General features: G+C 42.4%; 1 protein-coding gene and 1 long non-coding RNA gene across 2 annotated transcripts in view; one reads left to right on the plus strand and one right to left on the minus strand.

Annotated features, from left to right (window-relative positions):
* The window catches only part of LOC118353170 (uncharacterized), a 30248-nt gene that overhangs the window by 347 nt on the left and 8136 nt on the right, over window positions 1-21765 (plus strand). Inside the window, exon 2 of the long non-coding RNA XR_007407996.1 lies at window positions 21316-21504. This is a non-coding gene — a long non-coding RNA (uncharacterized LOC118353170). The remainder of the gene's footprint in view (window positions 1-21315; window positions 21505-21765) is intronic.
* Window positions 453-19703, minus strand: DYNLT2B (dynein light chain Tctex-type 2B). Its single transcript, XM_025474187.3, has 5 exons — window positions 19569-19703; window positions 16196-16329; window positions 11318-11387; window positions 3414-3477; window positions 453-580 (listed from the first exon to the last, which is right to left on the minus strand). The coding sequence occupies exons 1-5, from the start codon at window positions 19685-19687 to the stop codon at window positions 533-535; spliced, it is 435 nt and encodes a 144-aa protein (XP_025329972.1). The 5' UTR covers window positions 19688-19703; the 3' UTR covers window positions 453-532.

Consider the following 21765-nt stretch of genomic DNA (forward strand, 5'->3'; position numbering starts at 1 on the left):
GCCGTGAGGGCCGTGAGGGCCGTGCGAAAGAGCCTTGATGCGCAGAGTCATCTCGGTGTTGAGTTAGAAGAGTGAGAACTTATAATCAGTCCCTCAGTACGGAAATGGCAAAGAAAACTAACGGCATGACCCAGTGGAATGAGTGCAGCGACTCAACAATGCTTATGAAAACCGTGACGGAAATAAAATGACATGAATACTGGCACACGGTGTCATGAGGAGTGAAAAATCAGGGTACAGAATTGTGTGGATGCTTTTTTTGAACTCTGAAAATAAAAAAATAAACCGCTGGTAGACAACACACCCAAATATTTACAATTGGTTATGCCTGAACAATTGAAATACAGATTTTTTTTCCCCACTTTCCAAATACCATAAGAACATATTATAACAAAACACTAAAATAGAAGACCTAAAACTGAATAGACTCAGTTGCCAAAATGCCAAATTACCTTTATTTTGTTGAGATCTTAACAACATAAAAAAGTTCATATTTCTTCATGGTCATATCTTTATCCAACTTTTCAAAGATTCAATAGTAGAAACAGCCGAATGCCGCTACAACACAGAATAAACTGTCCTAAAATGCAAACAAAACAGAAAACACACACAAATCCTGAATGTTAGTACTAATGAAGTGCTACGGACAGCAAAGGCAATCGAAATGAACATCATCTCAGATCCCGCCAATTTTCAATCATGAAGGTTTTTAACTTCTTCAATACGCAGAGGGTTCCCAGAGTCTAGCTATAATGTTGCTTGCTTGCTCAAGGGGTAGGATGGGTGAAAAATTAGATTTTCTGAAGATAGAAGTAAAATGCAAAGTAATGAATTTTTTGTAATTCATACTCATAGGTATTCCCATTTTTCCTGATTTATCACAGAAATAACAATTACAAAATGCTTTGAGTTTCCTGGAGTAAATGTGTAACTATAACATCACAGCTAAAAATAACAGCATGTTGGGGTGCCTGGGTGGCTCAGTGGGTTAAGCATGGACTCTTGATTTCAGCTCAGGTCATGATCTCAGGGTCATGACATCGAGCCCAAACCCACAATGGGCTCTACGCACCACATGGTGTCTGCTCAGGATTCTCTCCCCCTGCCCTTCCCCCTGTGTGTTCTCATTCTTTCTCCCTCTCTCAAATAAATCTTAAAAAAACATAACAGCACTTTGTCATAAATTCTTGGTAAGGGCAAATGGTTTCTGGGTGTTTATTCTTAATTGATAAAATTCATTTAGCCATCTTTTAACTCAGATTCACAAAATGTTTTCCAGATCCCAGTTAAACTTTTTACAACAGTTTTTAGGTAATTATTATAGGAGTTCCACCTGCCTCAGAGACCAGCAAATCTCACCTCCAGCCTGGTGTATTGGGAAAAAAAATCTGAACTCAAGTATCTGATTACCAGCCAAAATAAAATTCTTTGGCTAGCCCAGGTCCCTGCCTCCTTGGGTGGGATAACTGTGAGCTGTGTTCTACAACAGTGCTGTCTGTGGAGAGAAACTTGTTTTTATTTTTAATTTCCTGGCCCTTATGGACTGATATTTTTGTAAGATACAATAAAAATTGCTAAGTAGGAAAATGAAATGAAAAAAGTAACATGCAAAGTATAGCCTCAACATTTTACTATTAGATTTAATCAATATAAAATTGTCAAATTCCTGTAAGAGTTTCTAACCTCTTACATTCTATTTATGTACTTTTCTCAAGAAGGATCTGTAAACAAACAGCCTAAGGACTGGCACTGGTCTGTGGATCCCACTTTGGCCACCGTTCTACAGCACTGCCCAGAATTCTCCTTATTTTTTTTTTTTTTAAGATTTTATTTATTCATGAGAGACAGAGAGAGAGAGAGGCAGAGATACAGGTAGAGGGAGAAGCAGGCTCCATGTAGGGAGCCTGACATGGGACTCGATCCCAGGTCTGCAGGATCATGCCCTGGGCTGAAGGCAGGCGCTAAACCGCTGAGCCATCCGGGCTACCCTCCTTATCTGTCTTATTCATCACTTTATCCCTAGCACCTCCAGGGGAGGATGGCACCTAATAGGAGCTCAAAATATTCGCTGAATGGGGGCACCTGGGTGGCTCAGTGGTTGAGCATCTGCCTTTGGCTCAGGTCAAGATCCTGGCGTTCTGGGATAGAGTCCCACATCAGGCTCCCAGCAAGGAGCCTGCCTCTGCCTCTTCCTCTTCCTCTGCCCCCACCCCTCTCAAATAAATAAAATATTTTTTTAAAAAAAGAATATTTGCTGAATGAATTGTATAAGGACTCAATAACTCCAAAAAGCAGGAAAAACCACCTTAGCTTGACCCTTCCCTTAGAGATCTGATAAATGGAGATCTCTGAGTGCAGCGATTCAACAATGCTTATGTTGATAGTACTTTTTAGTATTCATACTTTTTAGTATGTGGATAGTACTTTCTACTATTCAGTCCTTGATCCCTAGGGGAGCTGAGTATAAAATGAAACTTTGGTAGGACCATAGAGTTTTAGAGCTAAAAGGTATCTTGAGATCATTGGCATAAGCAGCTTCCAAACCTGGCAGTAAGCACAATCATGTGGAGAACTTTTTTAAAAATTCAGATTCATTGATTCAACACTTATTTGATCAGAATCTACTTGAGTAGAGTCTTGGCATCTGTATTTTAAGCAAGTTTCCCCAATTATTTTTAGATAGCCACAGCCATTCTTTGGGAAAATCCAGTACAGCTTCCTAATGTTACTGATAGAATCAGAAAAGTCCAATGATTTACCTAAAGTCATTCAATTAGAAAGTTACAGAGCTGGAAATGGAACCCCTTTCCTAATCACTCAACCAAGTTTCTGTTCTATTCTACTATACTTCAATTCTGACTCTATTAATTCACAACCTAAGAGCATTTGGATAGAGAAAGGGATCATTTCTGGAGGCAAGTATAACAGCATATGATTAAAATAAATAAAACATTCAGTCAATAACATACCTATGTTTAAGTGAAACCTCTTTTTAAAAATTTCTCTTTATTTTTGCTTAGTTTTGAGAAACAGCTTTAAGATAAAATAATTTTATTACTTAATGAAAATCACCTTTGCTCGTGAATCCCTGCCACCCCATTATCTTTATAGTTAGCCAAGTGCCACATGTCTGTTAGCACTAAATAAACTATATGATATTCTCAAAATCAAACCTGTGAAGAGTTATATCATCTGTACACCTACAAGTCTCCTTGCCTATCAGCAGCGCATACTTCTGCTTTATTTTTTTCTTCTGCTTTAGTAACACAGTAAAGAAACAGCAAAATCATTTCATCTAGAAGGAGTCTAAGACAAACATCTAAAACTAAAGTGTCCTCATATCTTATTAATTTGACTTGAAATGTCCACATGTCCTTGGAAAGGAAAAAAAAAAGGCTTTCAAATAGACTTACATTCATGAAAATATCATGAGTGTAGTTGTCAGTGTCAGCATCCCAGAAACAGCGAGCAGCCATGCTGAAAAGTACAAGAATGAAAAACTGTAAGTAATATAACAGGGATCTGAACTGTACCACCTATTTGCCATGAGCAAAAGTTTTCCTTGATACATTCTTATATATCAATGCTGCCAACTTTTCACAGGGTGGCACACAGAAAATCCTGTTCCTACAGCAGAATATACTGAGTAAACTAGAAGGGATTGGAATCATAGATGTCACTGGCAGTGACAGCCCAGGGGCTGTGGCAATCTCAGACTCTGACCAGCTGCCTGACAGCTTCAGGGGTCAATACTCTGAAATCCTGGATGGGAAGCTGTTACAGATTACTTCAGCCAAAATATTTTTGTATAACTTTTAGAGGAAGTAATACCTAAGACTTACAACTCAAATGGGCTCCATCCTGCATAATATGAAAAAACAGGTCTGGAAAGTACCCAATAGATTATTTATATCAACCTGATAATTTTGTAGAGTTCCAGAAAAGAAAGGGACAAACCCTGAACTAGAACTCAATCTTCTAACTAGTTCTAAACCCAGTATTAGGGATCCCTGGGTGGCGCAGCAGTTTAGCGCCTGCCTTTGGCCCGGGGCGTGATCCTGGAGACCCGGGATTGAATCCCACGTCGGGCTCCCAGTGCATGGAGCCTGCTTCTCCCTCTGCCTGTGTCTCTGCCTCTCTCTCTCTCTCTCTCTGTGTGTAACTATCATAAATAAATAAAAATTTAAAAAAATAAAAATAAAATAAAATAAACCCAGTATTATCTCTACAGATTTCCTATGTACTTCTGAATTCTCAAATTAGCCATTCTCTCCCCAAATCTTGAATAAGAATGTTATGCAAAAACAAAAGCTAATTAAAAAATGGAGGGATCCCTGGGTGGCGCAGCGGTTTGGCGCCTGCCTTTGGCCCAGGGCACGATCCTGGAGACCCGGGATCGAATCCCACATCGGGCTCCCGGTGCATGGAGCCTGCTTCTCCCTCTGCCTGTGTCTCTGCCTCTCTCTCTCTCTCACTGTGTGCCTATCATAAATAAATAAAAAAAAATAAAAAAAATAAAAATGGAAACAATTGATGGGGCACCTGGCTGGCTCAGTCAGTGGAATATGCAACTCTTGATCTCCCAGGTTGTGGGTTCCAGCTCCATGTTAGGTACAGAGATAACTTAAAAACAATTTTTTTAATAAATAAATAATGGAAACAACTTAAATGCACAGTAGTAACTGGTAGAGGAAATTATGATATTTGAGTCACACTCAAAGCCTGGACTCTACAGAAAAAAAAATGCTATAATTCAAGTATATATATATATATTTGTGTCAAAAGGACTCAGAAGAAACATGATGGAACGGTTTGTAGCAGGCCAATGTTCCCACCAAGATTAATTAGCAAGGCTGGATAAAATGAATCAGAATGCAGCTAAAGCAAGTAAGACTAGGGGAGCCAAAATTCCAGAGAGAGGTGAACTGCAAGGAGGTTAAGCTCCTTTCCTGCATCAGAATTCTCCCTGGGGCATTTGCCAAGTCCAGGCACAGGATTAGAAGCTAAGAACCCAGGCTTGGCTCAGCTAGACAATCAACTACTCGGGAAAAAGAAACCAGCGGGACTGTTGGCAGACTTGCAGGGTTAGGGAGATAAATTGGAGACTTGAGGGACCAAGATCACTGGAAAGCCATTCACATGGTTGGTTTTCCTCTCAAGACATGTGCTGAATTCTGAAACTGATAGCCAAGTGTGGCAGGCAAAATAATGGCCCTCACACTAAATATATCTATGTCCTGCCCCCCAAAACCCGTGAATGTTACCTTATATAGCAAAAAAGAGAGACAGTTTTACAGATATATGATTAACGATCCTGAGATGGGAAGAGTATCCTGGATTATTCAGGTGGGTTCATTGTAATCACAAGGGTCCATATTATAAAAGAAAGAAGGAGGTGAGAGAGTCAGAGAAACATTTAAAGATGCTATGCTGCTGGCTTTGAAGATGGAGGAAGGGTTTATAAGCTAAAGAATGCTATTTCTAGAAGCTGGAAGAGTCAAAGGAATGGATTTTCCCACAGAACCTCCAGAAGGAATGCAGTCAATCCAATACCTTGATTTTTGCTGAACGAAACCCATTTTGGATTTATGATCTCCAGAAATGTAAAATAATATGTTTATGCTAGAGGGTTTGTGATAATTTTATTTACTTATTTGTTTATTGTCATCTCTACACTCAACATGGGCTCAAACTCATAATCTTGAGATAAAGAGTCGTATTCTCTTCCGACTGAACCAGCTAGGTGTCAGTGATAATTTTTTACAGCAGCAATAGGAAACCAAAACACTGAATGAAAAAAAAACTTTGAAGTAAAGAGTAGTTTTATAATGAGGAGACAAGTATAAAAGTTGGTACCTTAAAAAAAAAAAAAGAAAAAAGTTGGTACCTGATGGGAGTGGGGGTCTCAATGGGCGTGACAGGTTCTTAGTTGAAAGATCTGGAGGGCTACATTCAAGAAAGAAAGGTGAACTGAAGGTAGAGGGAACCTCGAATCAAAATTGCCACCTAACCTCAACTCTGCTTAGTACCTGACTGGATTAAGGTAAGCAGTCCATAGTCTACCTGAATAGAAAAGGAAAGACGAAACTTTTTCTGGAAGAAAATCACATTATCTGAAGGTTCTACCATTTTTTGACATAAGGTCCAAGATTTAAACCAGGCATGCTGACAGAGCCACATAAAGAATTACCAAGGAAAAAAAAATCAATGGAAAGAATCACACATGATCAAGATACTAAAGTGAAAAAAAAAAAAAAAAAGATACTAGAGTAAGCAGACAATGACTTTAAAATAACTGCTCTGACCAAAATGTATAAACGGAGGAGAGACGGAGGATGAAAAACATAAATAATTTCACTGGCCTCACTGATTGCTACCGGTGGGTCCAGGAGGTGATGCAGCATGTGCAGTGCTACAGGCCAGTGGTCAGAACCATGACCATAGTATTCGTGAAATGCACAAAAGTGCAGACCAAAGAAGAGGAACGTGAGGACACTGGATTCATTGAACTCTGTCTCCCAGGAACATGGTTTGAAGTACCCAACATTCACTGTCAATTAAATGCCAGGTGGAGCTAAGAGTGGACCCAGCCATCTATGAACCAAAGACTTTTAAATCTTTGGCTGCTTTGGCCAAAAGGAGGTGACAGGATTTGCTGCTGCCTTGGGCGATGAGAAGGAGCCTGAAAATGTATTTTCCAGAGTGGTCTGGTATCACTGAGGGGAATTCATTCCAACACTGCCTGCCCTTTGCAGTTTAGTGTCTTAGGAAAAGTTCTTTTCCTCTGATAATCACAATAACTAAAATAGGGGCTAAAAACTATTTGTCAACAGTGTGTAAGTTTGATCAGCAATCGTCTTTGTTTTTTTAAAGATTTTTATTTATTTACTCGACGGGGGGGGGGGGGGCCACAGGGGGAGTGGTAGGCAGAGGGAAAAGCAAGCCCCCCACATCCCCAATGTGAGGCCTGATCCCAGGACCCTAGGATCATGACCTGAGCCAAAGGCAGACACAAAACTGACTGAGCCACCCAGGCACCCCTGATCAGCAATTGTCTTTATTTATACTTTAGTAACAGGCATGAGAGAAAGGCCCCTTCTTCCCTCATTGGGGCAAATTCAGAAATCTCTTACATAAATTCTTCAAATAAACCTCATATAGGAGTGCCTGGGTGGCTCAGTTGATTAAGCACCTGATTCTTGAGTTCAGCTCAGGTCATGATCTCAGGGTCCTCAGACAGAGCCCCACGTCAGGCTCTGCACTCAGTGGGGAGTCTGCTTGAGATTCTCTCTTCCCATTCCCTCTCCCTCTGCTCCCTCCCCTTGCTCATGCTCTCTCTCTCTCTCTCTCTCAAAGAAATCTCTTTAAAACATAAAAATAAATAAAGCTGTGTGGTATTCAATAACAATAATAATAATAAAATTATTATTAAATAATTAAATTATTATTATTATTATTTTACTAGAGAATGGAATCTATAAAAAAGAATTAATGGAGATTCTCAACCTGAAAAATATAATAACTGATATTAAGAATTCAGTCAGTGGGCTGGATAACAGAAGACACAACAGAAAAGAGAATTAGTCAACTGAAAAATCAATAGAAACATATCCAAAAGGAAGCACAGAGAAAAAAAACATAAAAACTTAGAGTATAAGAGACATGTGGAATACAGTAAAAAGGGCATCTCAATCCAAATATAGGTGATTGGAGTCCAAAAAGGACAAAAAGAGCAAATAGAGCAGAAGCAATATTTAAAAAATTAACGGCCACATCTAGTGTCCAGATGTTAGTTTCTAATGTCATTTTCCAATAAAATGAACCAGAGCTCCTTGGAGAAATGGCTGATTATAAGGTTGGGGCAGGGAATGAATAAGATTGAGAAGCATCTTATAGTGCCAAAAAGTAAGGAAGTACTCAAAAACCCCACAATAGGAGCACCTGAGTGGCTCAGTTGGTTAAGTGTCTGACTCTTGATTTTGGCTTGGGTCATAATGTTGGGGTCATGATATCAAGCCCCACAACACACTCTGCACTCAGTGTAGAGTCTACCTAACGATTCTTCCTCTCTCTCCCTCCCTTTATTTACCTGACCTCCCCCCTCCTTGCTCTCTCTCTCTAAATTAAACTAAATCTTAGAAAAAAAAAAAAAAAAAAAACCACCCACAATACTAGGGTATACCAAAGGGACACAAGAGGCCACCAAAAGAGCTGCCCATGGCCAAAGTTAGAACATGAAGCAATAAAATAAATACAGTAGTACTAGATTACAATCTAAAACATAAAAATCCTGAAAATAAATAAATGAGATGAAATCAGCAAACGTCAGAATGTAGGAAACTCTACATGACAAATAACCCAACTTCTTCAACAATTAAATGGCAAGGTTAAAAAGAGAGAAAGAGAAAGAAAATAATTGATTAAAATAAATGTAAGAGATGTATCAACTAAATGCAGTGTGTGGCCTTTACATGGATTCTGATCTGAACAAACTGTAAAAAAAAAAAAAAAACATACATATACATAGTTGATCCTTGAACAACTTGGGTTTGAACTGCACAGGTCCACTTATATTGCAGATGTTTTTTCAATAAATACAGCACAGTACTGTAAATGTATTTTCTCTTCCTTATGATTTTCTTTTCCTTATGATTTTTTAAATAACAATACCATTTTCTTTTCATAAGCTTACTTTATTATAAGAATACAGTATATAATACCTATATAAGATAGGTATTAATCCACTATTTATGTTATCAGTAAGGCTTCCGGTCAACAGTAGGCTATTAATGTTAAGTTTTGGGGGGGTCAAAGCTATATGCATATATAAAGTTATTTTTGACTGTGCAGCACCTCTAAATCCCATATTGTGCACAAGAGTCAACTGTATATGAGACAACTGGGAATATCTGAACACTAACTGAATATTGTATAATATTAGGGATCAACAATATTTTAGATGTGATGGTATTTTGTTGTGTTAAAAAGGGTTCCTATAACTTAGAGATATCGTATACTGTTGTATTTACAAATGAAATGGTATGGTGACTGGAATTTGCTTCAAAATAATCTGGTGGGACAAGGAGAGTAGGTATAAATAAAACAGCATCCATATTTGCTGATAAACTTTGAAACTAAGTAATAGTAAAAGGGAGTTCCTTAGCCCTTGTACTTTTGCATGTTTGAAATTTTAGATAAAAGTTTTAAAAAAGGAGCAGGGTGGCCTTGAATACTATACTTTAGAGTTTGGCTGTATCATGTTTAGCAAAGTGAAACATAACCAGTTTAAGGAGTTTATATTTGACAGGGCTTAAAATAAACTCTAAAGAGTTTACAGAAAGAAAATGAGAGATTGGTCTTGTATATAAAATGAATTGTAGAGGAGACAGACCAGAGTCTGGCAATGCTGATAAGGGGCTGCTACATAACCTTGGCATCCAGATCATAGTGCATGCAGTGGGAGAGTGTAACGGCTAACTATGACAAAAGAGGAAGTCAAGGTTGTAAGCCAAAGTTAACAATATTTCTAAGACCATGAAAGACAGAGAAATGGCAGGCTAACTGATGGTGCAACTGATTTGAACGTGTCGAATCTGAAGTGATGTCTCTGAGGTGAAAATCTCCTGAAGACTTTTGACCAAATGGTAGGGGGAACAATGGTGAAGAGTCTGTGCCAGAAGCCAGAAGGCTAGGCTCTATTAGTTTACCTAACACCAGTCAGATAAATAATTTGGGGAAAATCATACTGACCCTCCTAAGCATCATCTATAGATTAAGAGGAGTATAAAAAAATAAAAATAAATAAAAAAAATAAAGAGGAGTAGACACTAGAACATATTCACAGTCCCTTCCAAATTAATATTCTATAGTAAAAATTCTCAGTAATAATATCCACAAGGTATTTTTAAAACTCATTCAACAAATATTTTAATACTTTCTTATAAAATACTATACAAAGTACTGTTTGCAAAGGGAAACAGGAGATTTTTTTAAAGATTATTTTTTTGTTTAAGATTTTATTTATTTATTTGAGGGAGAGAGCAAAGTGAGAGACAGCACACAAGTGGGGAGGCGGGGCAGAAGGAGAAGGAGAAGCAGGCTCCCTGCTCAGACATGGGGCTCAATCCCAGGGCCCTGGGATCATGACCTGAGCCAAAGTTAGATGCTTAACCAGCTGAGCCACCCAAGGGCCCTGGGAAACAGGAGATTAACACTTGGGCATAGAAAAAGGCAGGAAATACAGATTTTGAACTCACCAATACACAAACGACAGTTTGAGGTCATGAGAATGAATGAGCTCATTGAAAAAGCACTGAGCAGAGCAAAAGAACAAGAACTGAGCCTTGAAGAAAGCTCACAGCTGGCAATGTAGCGGAGAAAGAGGAACCAGGGAAGGAAGGAGAATAATCAGTTAGAAAAACAGAAGAGAAACAAGTTAGATAAGTGAAATCAGAGCCAAAAAACCCTAGAATGAATAGAAAGAAATAGAAGCCCAGGTCAAGAACAGAGCTAAGGACTACTATAGATGCTAATAAGGAGGTCTTAAACAGGGCAGCCCGGGTGGCTCAGCGGTTTAGCACCGCCTACAGCTCAGGGCATGATCCTGGAGACCTGGGACCGAGTCCCACATCGGGCTCTCTGCATGGAGCCTGCTTCTCCCTGTGCCTCTCTCTCTCTCTCCTCTCTGTGTATTCTCATGAATAAATAAATAAAAATCTTAAAAAAAAAAAAAAGGATATACTTTAAAAAAAAAAAGGAGGTCTTAAACAATTTTAAAAAAATTCATTTGGAATGACAGGCACAAAAGCCAGGCAAGAAGGAATTTAAGAAGAAGTATATATATACACTGCCATACTCTACTTAGGAGCATAATATACATAAACCCTAAAAGACGTACTGGCCCACAGATAGCACAAAAAGTGAATCACCTCACGGAGCTCACCCACACTGTCAACCACACTGTTCAGTACCAGGATCTTTTTGGTTCACAGCCGCATTTTGTTATGCTGTCCTTCCCTCTCACTCTTACAAATACACAATCTTACTAACTTGTCAGGAGAAAGAATATCTAATAAGAAACATTTAAGGGGTAGCCCCGGTGGCACAGCGGTTTAGCGCTGCCTGCAGCCCAGGGCATGATCCTGGAGACCCTGGATCGAGTCCCACGTCAGGCTCTCTGTATGATGCCTGCTTCTCCCTCTGCCTGTGTCTCTGCCTCTCTCTCTCTCTGTCTCTATGAATAAATAAATAAAATCTTTAAAAAAAAAAAAAAGAAACATTTAAGAATAAAAACAAGAAGGAAAAACCAAGTACTCACAATACTCCTTCACCTCTTTGTTCTCCAATCACTACTTGTACCACCATTTTATATCGGTCAAATCCCATTTCTAGAAAGAAAAATAAGAAAGGTATCTATAAGTAAAAGTGGTAAAAGTTATTTAATGAAGGTAAATTTGCCTAGAAACGGACATAGGCATTCAGTCCACAAGCACTGACTGAGTAGGATGATAAGCTTGGGAGTCAGAAGGACTTGAGGACAAATTTTATTTGGTAAGTAAGTCAGTTATCTTACCAAGTACGTAACCTTAGACAAGTTGTTTACCTTCTTTGGCTTAACTCTTCCTCATCTGTTAAATAGGAAAATTATTACCTACCTCCTGGGGGATGTTGTGAGGTGAGATGAGATAAGATCTAGTACACTGACCTTAAAAATAAAACTTCAGTTATTTTACCAGCAAAAATAATGGATTTAGTCAGGAAGGGCAAAGAATTGTTATTCAGGAAATGAAAGTTACAGCAAAACCATAGGCAAGTCTACAAAACAAAGAAGCAGCTAATTCTTTCATAGTGGAAAGGAGGAGGTTGGGAGGTTTTGTTTGTTATAGACAAAAAGTCACCCAGGAGTTGAAAGTGTCGTGGCTTTTCATTGCTGGAACTGTGACAGTCTCTCATTGGCAGGGCTATTGCTGGGGCAAGTAGAAAATCTCTCTTCCTCCTGCTGGGACCGTAAAAAGTACAAACTTCTTCCTGTTGGGCTGATAAGGAGTGGTACAGTAGTAGAGCTCCCCCTTTTGGCTTCCCAGCTCCATTTTAGTGAGGTTGCCCTTCATTGATTTTCATAAGTAATATGTAAAACATCTAGAACAGTACTGATACGTACTAGTTTCTCAATAGATCTCAGCTTCCTTCCTTTCTCTCCTACTCTAAGTCAGGTGCTGGTAGGTTCTCAAAACACAAAGATAAACAAGACACTCTTCTTGCTTTGAAGAACATATGGTATTTGGGAAGGCAAACATGAGGAATAAAATGAAAAAGCATCATATTAATAATTCTAAGAGTAGGGACGCCTGGGTGGCTCAGCAGTTGAGCGTCTGCCTTTGGCTCAGGGCATGATCCTGGAGTCCCGGGATCGAGTCCCACATCGGGCCTGCAAGAAGCCTGCTTGTCCCTCTGCCTATGTCTCTGTCTCTCTCTCTGTGTCTCTCATGAATAAATAGGTAAAATCTTTAAAAAATAGGGATTCCTGGGTGGCTCAGCAGTTTAGCACCTGCCTTTGGCCCAGGGTGTGATCCTGGAGTCCCGGGATCGAGTCCCACATCAGGCTCCCTGCATGGAGCCTGTTTCTCCCTCTGCCTGTGCCTCTGCCTCTCTGTGTGTGTCTTTCATGAATAAATAAATAAAATCTTAAAAAAAAATAATGATAATAATAATAATAATAATTCCAAGAGTAGCATGTATAAGATACATAGGAACACAGAGCTGGCATCTCCTTCCCTTGTCTGGACAGTGGAGAAGGGACGACCAGAAGAGACTTCTTGGAAAATGTGATAAATGAGCTGAGCCTTGAAAGACAAATGGGAATTTATCAGGCAGACAAAGTCTTCATTCTACAGAGAGGAAATAGCATGTACAAAGGCATAGAGTATGGAGTATTTAGAAAACTGTAGGGATCCTTGGGTGGCGCAGGGGTTTGGCGCCTGCCTTTGGCCCAGGGCGCGATCCTGGAGACCCGGGATCAAATCCCACATCGGGCTCCCTGCATGGAGCCCGCTTCTCCCTCTGCCTGTGTCTCTGCCTCCCTCTCTCTCTCTCTCTCTCTCTCTCTGTGACTATCATGAATAAATAAATAAATAAATCTTTAAAAAAAAAAAAGAAAGAAAAGAAAACTGTAAGCTGTTCAGTAAAGGAGAAAAGAAAACAACATGAGATTCTGGAGTATACTGGTATAGCCCAATACAACTCCGCTGCTTCCCCAGAAACCATACTGCTAAAGAGGCAAAATCCCAAAAATTTTCACTAACCTCAAATTTGGAGAAAAGAAAACTGAGTATCTTTATCTTCCTCCTTTTCTAACCAAGGAATAATAGAAACATTTGGAGAAAAGAAAAAGTAAAGGAAATGGACAAAGTTGAAACACAGCCAACTCTTTTTGATCAAAGTAAAGGCTCCAGGATTATATAGTAAATTAGGCAAACGATCTCAAGACTACAGGCCCCCTCCCAGGTGAGACACGAACCCTAATTCAGGACCCTTAACAAAATCTCAGGAGACAGAGCCCAAAACACTGTACACAGCTCCATGGAGCTTCCTCCTTTCTCTACTCATTTCTCTTCTTCTTTTTCTGATATCCATGTAGCTAGAATATTAAATACCCAACCCTTAAGTCATAGTAGAGGGAAAAAATAAAACAATCTCAGATATGGTGGGAGAATACAAAAGAAATCCACCCATACCATGTCAGAGCAATTATGAAAACAGCAAATTAAAAGATCTGAAAACCACACCACATCAGAGTAAAATGGAAAGAAGCTGACTGGCAATATGCAATAATGCAGCAAGAAAAACAAAAGGATAACAAGAAACAAACATACTGTTTAAAAGACAAAGACAAAAAACAAAAACAAACCAAAAAACCTCTCAACTTAGGATATAATATAAACCAAGAAACAAAGAGAAACTCCTCACAATTGATTCACTGTATAGAACAAAACAGCTCATAAATTCAACAAAATAAGAATTCAATCAGATTATAAACAACAACAAAAAAAAGATTATAAACAACAGAAAGATGAAAAGAAAGATCACAGCCCTAAGAAACAAACTACTCACACAATATCAGAGCAGACCTAATAAATTGAAAATGGCAAGAGACAGAACAGTCACAAATGAAAATTGAGTTACTGGCTTAAGACAATTATAAGTAAATATCAAAAGAAAGGGAAGAAACTATGGTACAGAAAAGCTCATAGATATGGAAGATAAAGATGATTCAACATATCAGTATTTGTCGTTCTGAAGAAGAGAATCTAATGAATGGAACAGGAAATGTTTTCAGAGATACAAGAAAACTTCCCTGATATGGAAAAAAAAACAACCACCACAGATTGAAAGATATGAAATGCTCACTATCAAGTGACATTCTAAAAAAGCTATTGAGCATCAAGGTTAAGGATGGGATTCTTTAGGCAGAGGACATCAGGTGGCCTTAGATTTCTCTACAGTAACTTTCAATGCCAGACAATATAACAAAGTCTAGGGATCCCTGGGTGGCGCAGCGGTTTGGCGCCTGCCTTTGGCCCAGGGCGCGATCCTGGAGACCCGGGATCGAATCCCGCATCGGGCTCCCGGTGCATGGAGCCTGCTTCTCCCTCTGCCTGTGTCTCTGCCTCTCTCTCTCTCTCTCTGTGACTATCATAAATAAATAAAAAAAAAAAAAATTAAAAAAAAAAAAAACAAAGTCTACAAGACTCTGAAGAAAATAAGTTGTTACCTCAAAATATTATATTCATCCAAAATATATTTTGGCTTAAAAGCAAAAGGCAAACATTCTAAAACATGAAAAATCCCAGAAAATGTAGCATTTCTGAGCCCTTCCTCAAAAAACTTACAACAAAATCTCATCAGGTAATATCTGAACTAAAATAAATAACTCAGCAGGGGCACCTGGGTGGTTCAGTGGATTAAGAGTCTACCTTTGGCTCAGTCATGATCCCAGGGTCCTCAGATTGAGTCCCAAGTCAGGCTCCTTGCTTAGTGGGGAGTCTACTTCTCCCTCTCCTTTTGCCCTCACTCATGCTCTCTCTCTCTTTCTCTCTCTCTCTCAAATTAAAAACAGGAAAAATAAAGGGGTGCCTGGGTGGCTCAGTCAGTTAAGCAGCTGACTTCTGCTCAGGTCATGATCTCAGGGTCCTAGGATCAAGCCTCATGTCGGGCTCTTTGCTCAGCAGGAAGTCTGCTTCTCCTTCTTCATCTGCTCCTCCTCCCACTCATTCTCTCTCTCTCAAATAAATAAAAACTCCTTTTTAAAAAAAGTGAAAATAAAAATGCTAATATAGAAACCGGTTAATTCCAGGTGATAGAAATACATAGAATTGCTGTTTTCTTTGTACTCTTGTATATTTTTAATTTGTAAAACTTAAATTAAGAAAAATGTATGCCAAAATATTAATAATAACTACCTTTGGGTAATGGAATTTTATATAATTAAAAAAAACTTAAATCTGTACTTTTTCTAGATTGTCTAGGTTAGTACAATGAAAATGTATTACTGCTACAAAGACATTTTCTTCCCTCCAAAAAAAAGTTCTATTTTAAAAAGGTAGATAGAAAGGACTTTTCAGATGGTATAATATTACTAACAAAAGAGGGGCACTTGGGAGATAGTCAGTTAAGCATCTGACTCTTGGTTTCAGTTCAGGTCATGATTTCAAGGTCATGAGATCAAGCCCCACCTCCAACTCCACACTCAGCACTGAGTCCCCTTGAAGATTCTCTCCCTCTTCCTCTACCCCTCCCCCCATATGTGTGAGCTCTCTTTCTTAAATAAATAATCTTTAAAAAGAGAGAGACAGAGATAAAGAGAACAGAGAAAAAGCATGAGGTATTTTGTAGATGTAGAGGGCTTGCTTATCAAGCCATGACAAGTTAAGTATGGCGACTATTAAGGACTCAGCTGAAGAGAAGGGCTGAGGTCACACAGTGAGGGTATGAATGACAGGCTAAGGAATTGATATTTTGCTGAGAAAAACAACCAAGAATGAGGGGAGAAAGGAGCCCTTATAATTTCTGGGTTTCCCATACTGGAATTTCTCAGATGGTGCTTGCATACAATGTTTTATTTCACACCATCTCTGCAAAAACCTACATGAGTAAAAGTTACCAAATAATTGAGAAGACCAGACATGGAAGAAATTACCTTTTAATTTGTCTTTAATGATTTCTGATAACCGTTTTGTGAGCTGAGGCATTTCTTCTGGAGAGTATTCAGCATTTGCCAGCTCCTCCTTAAGCACGGCATGGATACAGTCTTTAACCACAGAGGGTCTGAACCTAAATGAAACAGTTTGAAACATCTAGTTGGTAACTTCAAAACTCCAGTTTACCTTCACAGCTGAACTGCCCCCAGCTTTTTGTCACTAGAACAATCTAATCTTTCTTTTTCGTACTTATTAAAGTGACATACACAAATTAAGAACACTGTCATAGTCATGATTTATACCTCTGGCCTGGACCTTTCCCCTGAACTTCAGACCACAAATCCCAACACCTATTCCATCTGGGTGTCTAACAGACAACTCAAAGTCCATACATCCAACACTGAGCTTCTAACCCTCCCCTCTCTCCAAAACTCTATCAGTCAATGGTAACTCCATTCTTTCAGTTGTCCAGGCCAAAAAACTTGAAGTCAGTCTTGCCTTTCTCTCTCACAAACTACATCCTGGTTCATGAACAAGTTTTATCAGTTCTACCTTCAGAATACTCTAAAATTCAATCATTCTCACCACCCCACTGCCACCAGCTTCATCCAAGCTACCATCACCTCCTGTCTGGATTACAATGGCTCCTAACAAGTCCCTCTGTCTCTGCCTTTGCCCCCATATCCTGTTGTCACCACAGCAACTAGACTGGTCCTGTTAAAGTACATGTTGGATCGTGGCCCTCCTCTATTCAAAATACCCCAAATGCTTCCCACCTCACTCAGAGTAAAAGCAACATCCTAACTGTGACTTGCACAGTCCCATATGACCTACCGCACCAAACTCTCTGACCTTGTTTTCTACTACTTTCCTGCCAGTTCTCCCCACTCCAGCCACTGGCCTTCCCTATGTTCTCTGACCACGGCAGGCATGCCAAGCTCAGTGCTTCTGCACTTGCTTTTAACCTCCGCCTGAAGCACCAGCCTGTTCTACATGCACACCTACCTCCCTCACCTCTTTCAAGTCTTTATGCAAGTCCCTTTCCCTAGCCTCTTTCTCTAAAACTTCAAATTGCCCTCCTACCACATCACTTTATATCTCACTTCCTGGTACTTATTACTATCTCATACACTATATAGTTCACTTCTGTAATTATTGTTTGTTGTCCTTCTACCTAGCTAGAACATAAGCTCCCGAGGGCAGGGATTTCTATCTGTTCTGTTCACTTGTTATCACCTCGTTTCTTACAACAGCACCGAGCACGCAGTAGGCGATAAATACGTTTGGAAGGAATGGATTATTGAATAAATGAAGACAGAGAAAAAAAAATCTCCCTTAATTTCCCCACCTTCACAACACCATCCACAATTTAGTTTTATTTATCATATATTACAACACTAGGTTCATTTTCTGGGCCATATACTGTATCAGTTGTTGTGTCTATTATGTGCCCAGCGACTAGAATGTTTTAGATTTTGAGGTATATGTAATTTGGTAATCCTAGTGGTCCCTTATTACTTTTTAACAGTATTTTCTTTGCTTTCTTTCCTAGTTATTGTCACAGATGAACTTTTGACTCATAGACAAATTTCCAGGATTTGATCTGTTCAGAAAGGGGTCTTCCTATTACAAATATATTGTATCTGGCTCTTCCCCTTAATCCTTTCTCATCTTCAGCGAAATGTCAAAAGTTTTCTTCAAACAATTCACAAATAATTTCATAGGATTATTCCTACGAATCTTGTTCTGCTTTACGGCAGAATTGCAGGCATTCTATGCATTTAGAAACCTTTACCAAGATAACTGAATATATCTTTTTTTATGTCCATTCCACCCAAAAGAAAACTACTGCATGAAACTTTTTATTGCACTATAACCAAAGTTCCTGGCTTCCAGTATTTTCCAAGCACTTGATTCAGCAATCTGGTTTCAAAGCAAGAGAGGGGCTTTATTTTTCTATTTAATTTTTTTTATCTTGTGAAAATGAAGTTAGTGATAGACCCTACAGCCCTAGCAGACGGCCCTGCGCAATAGACCGCGTACTTGAATCCTGGGAAGCTACTGCCGTGGTGCGCCAAGAGCATCCAGACGACCCCTGGCTAAGACTTCGCACACACACAAGTCCCATACCCCGTAGGTGTAGGCGTATTCTCGCACACGTATGCACACACTAACCCTGGGAAATGGCTGAATGGCAGTCGACGCCAGGCACTTCTTTACGGTTCTATTCCTTGCATCTCCTTTCCTCTGCCCGTGTCCCTGGGTGTCCCAGACCACGCATTCCCCACTGCGCCAGCCTGAGCGCTCCTGGCGCCCTAGCACTGCAACTGCAGCAGGTCGGTCCTCAGCTGCACGGAGCGGCTGGAGGCTCAAGGACCGGGCCCCACTCCCCGCCCCCCCACTCCCCGCCCTCCCACTCCCAGGCCCCCCACCCCCACCCACCCCCACCGCCAAGCCGCATCCTCTCCAGCCGCATCCTCTCCAGCCCCGGCCCGATCCCCTTCCCCGCTCCCTCCCACCCTGCCTCCCCGCTCCACTTCGACCCAGTACCTTTCTCCCAACCCTAACCCCGCCCCCTAGCCCCGCCTCTCCCCCCCTGCCCCGCCTCTCCCTCCAGCCCCACCTCTCCCCCCTCCCATCCTGTCCTCCAGCCCCCTCCTCTCCCTCCCCCAGCCCCTCCTCTCTCTGCCCCCAGCTCCTCCCCTCCCTCCCACCCCCAGCCCCGCCTCTCCCTCCTCCCAGCTCCTCCCCTCCCCTCCCTCCCCCAGCCCCTCTTCTCTCCCCCAGCTCCTCCCCTCCCTCCCCCCAGCTCCTCCCCTCCCTCCTCCCAGCCCCGCCTCTCCCTCCCTCTCAGCTCCTCCTCTCCCTCACCCCCAGCCCCTCCTCTCTCCCCCAGCCCCTCCTCTCCCCCCCCAGCGCCTCCCCTCCTCTCCCCCAGCTCCTCCCCTCCTCTCCCTCCTCCCCAGCCCCACCTCTCTCCCCCCAGCCCCGCCTCTCCCTCCCCCCAGCTCCTCCTCTCTCTCCCCAGCCCCTCTTCTCTCCCCCCAGCTCCTCCCCTCCCTCCCCCCAGCCCTGCCTCTCCCTCCCCCCAGCCCCTCCCCTCCCTCCCCCCAGCCCTGCCTCTCCCTCCCCCCAGCCCCTCCCCTCCCTCCCGCAGCCCCTCCCCTCCCCCCCAGCCCTGCCTCTCCCTCCCCCGGCAGCTCCTCCCCTCCCTCCCTCTCCCAGCTCCTCCCCTCCCTCCCCCCCAGCTCCTTCCCTCCGGGCCCTCGCGCCTGTTCCCGACGCCCCGGCTTCAGGCGAGCTCTGCCCGCACGACCCGGGACCTGCTGGGAGCAGGACGCCTTCCTCGCGGCCCGTCCGTCCGTTACCCGCCTTTGCTGGAAAACAGGCCGCAGACTGTAGGTGTTCTCGGGCTCTCCCGAGTTCTTCTCAGCCCCCGGCAGCGCGGCGGCGGCGCCCACCGAGAAGGACGCCCCGGCCGAGGCAGCCATGGCCGCGCTCCGGCTCCGCGGCGGGAGCGGGGGCCGTCGCCAGGGCAACCGGGGCGGCCGCGCGCCTGCGCACTCCCGCCGCCGCCCTCCCCGCGCCTGCGCACCAGCTGCCGGGCGGGCCCGGGGCGGCCCGGGGCGGCCCGGGGCGGCCCGGGGGGGGGGCGGGGACCGGACCCATCTCCGAGCTGCGACCCGCGCGCGAGGGCAGCCTTGCTTTCGTTCTGCACGACTTAGGAACGGGTTTTATATTTTTAAGTGATCGGAGAAAAAAATCAAAGGAATATTTCGTGACACGCGAAAACTGCACATGAAGTCGCCCCTCGTGCATCCAGTGCAAGATTCAGAAAGAAGCAGACTCGAGGTGTATCCCCCAGTTGCTGGTCCTGTTTTAAAAGATTGCAGCACCCTAGCCTCTACACGCCTCAAAAACTAGGAAAAGAAACTCCCCACACTATGCATTGGGCTTCCTCTGGGTTGGTTAACAAATTGCAAAACTTCCTCCTATCGGGATGCTAAGGGAGTAGTTTCTGTAAAAGCCCAGGAGAGACCAACTAATTTTACTATTCAGGGTTTTGGCTTACAATCCGTTTTCTTAAAAAAATAAAAAATCCGTTTTCTTGATAGTAGAGCCTAGATTGGTCTCCCTGACTCCAGGAAAGTCCCCTGAATTTCACCTTCCCAGTCCACACGGCACCCTGTCCCCAGAATGGCTTTCCTTTGTCGCTACTCTGCTTGAAAATCCTTCAGTGGTTCCTTATGACCGTCTCCCCAGCATCCACTCCAAATAAGACCTCTCATGATCTGGCCAGGTTGCTGAGCCCTCCCCTGGCACTGAGCAGCAGAGCAGCAGCCTGGGGTGGGTGCCAGGGCCTTGGGCTAGGTGTGCAGCCAGCATCAGCTCAACGCTGCCTGAACTCTGCCCGCTTTCACTGCCCCTTGGCTCAGCAGCACCAGCCGCATCTTTTGCTGCAGTTGTGCAGCCACTGACTAGCCTGGCACAGAAACCCAGTGTCCCCTGGGGGCAGATAGTGTCTGCTCCTTGCTGTTGCACCTGCCTTAACAAATCAGACTCCTATTTTTTTTTTTAAGATTTTATTTATTAATGACAGGGAGAGAGAAAGGCAGGGACACAGGCAGAGGGAGAAGCAGGCTCCATGCAGGGAGCCTGACGTGGGACCCAATCCTAGGTCTCCAGGATCACACCCTGGGCTGAAGGCAGCGCTAAACCACTGAGCCACCCAGGCCGCCCCGCAAATCATACTCCTAATATGCAGACTCTCTCCTCGTTTCTGATTTCTTCAGTTATATTTTTCTCATCCTATCTACTATCTACTATGGTCCAACTACAAACACAGATTAGATGCATAATTTAATTCAATAAATATTTTATTATTCCATCTGTGCTAGGGCCTATAGATCCAAAAGTGAGTAAAACCCAGATCTTGCCCTAAAGAGTGAACAGATTTTGCTGGGGAGGAATGGGCTGAGTGAAGCACCAATTGCTATAACAGAAAGCTGAAGGACAACCTGTTCCCAAGATGGGCTTACTTTTCTTGAGAGTGATCATAAACAAGGCAACGTCCTCCTTTCTTTTTTTTTTTTTAATATTTTATTTATTTATTCTTAAGAAACACAGAGAGGCAGAGACACAGGCAGACGGAGACAGAGGCTCCCTGCCGAGAACCCGGTGTAGGACTCCATCCAGGGACCCCAGGATTACACCCTGAGCCAAAGGCAGACACTCAACCACTGAGCCATCCAAGTGTCCCAGCCACGTCCTCTTTATCCCCTGATGATGCTCAAGAGGCACATACAAGGTAAGGGACAGACAACTGTTTTCTTTTTTTTTTTTTTTTTTTTTTAATTTTTTTTTTTTTTATTTATTTATGATAGGCACACAGTGAGAGAGAGAGAGAGGCAGAGACACAGGCAGAGGGAGAAGCAGGCTCCATGCACCGGGAGCCCGACGTGGGATTCGATCCCGGGTTTCCAGGATCGCGCCCCGGGCCAAAGGCAGGCGCTAAACCGCTGCGCCACCCAGGGATCCCGACAACTGTTTTCTTAACAAAATGTTAACC

The sequence above is a fragment of the Canis lupus genome, chromosome 33 (genome assembly GCF_003254725.2).
Source record: "Canis lupus dingo isolate Sandy chromosome 33, ASM325472v2, whole genome shotgun sequence".
NCBI lineage: Eukaryota > Metazoa > Chordata > Mammalia > Carnivora > Canidae > Canis > Canis lupus.

Bases quoted from the DNA above. Each gene is read 5' to 3' on its own strand.
- DYNLT2B (XM_025474187.3), bottom strand. From the start codon at position 19,687: ATGGCTGCCTCGGCCGGGGCGTCCTTCTCGGTGGGCGCCGCCGCCGCG. The intron at 11,388-16,195 runs GTAATTTCTTCC...TTTTCTTTCTAG, and splicing joins CATTAAAGACAAATTAAAAG to AAATGGGATTTGACCGATAT. The intron at 581-3,413 runs GTAAGTCTATTT...TTTGCATTTTAG, and splicing joins CTCATGATATTTTCATGAAT to GACAGTTTATTCTGTGTTGT.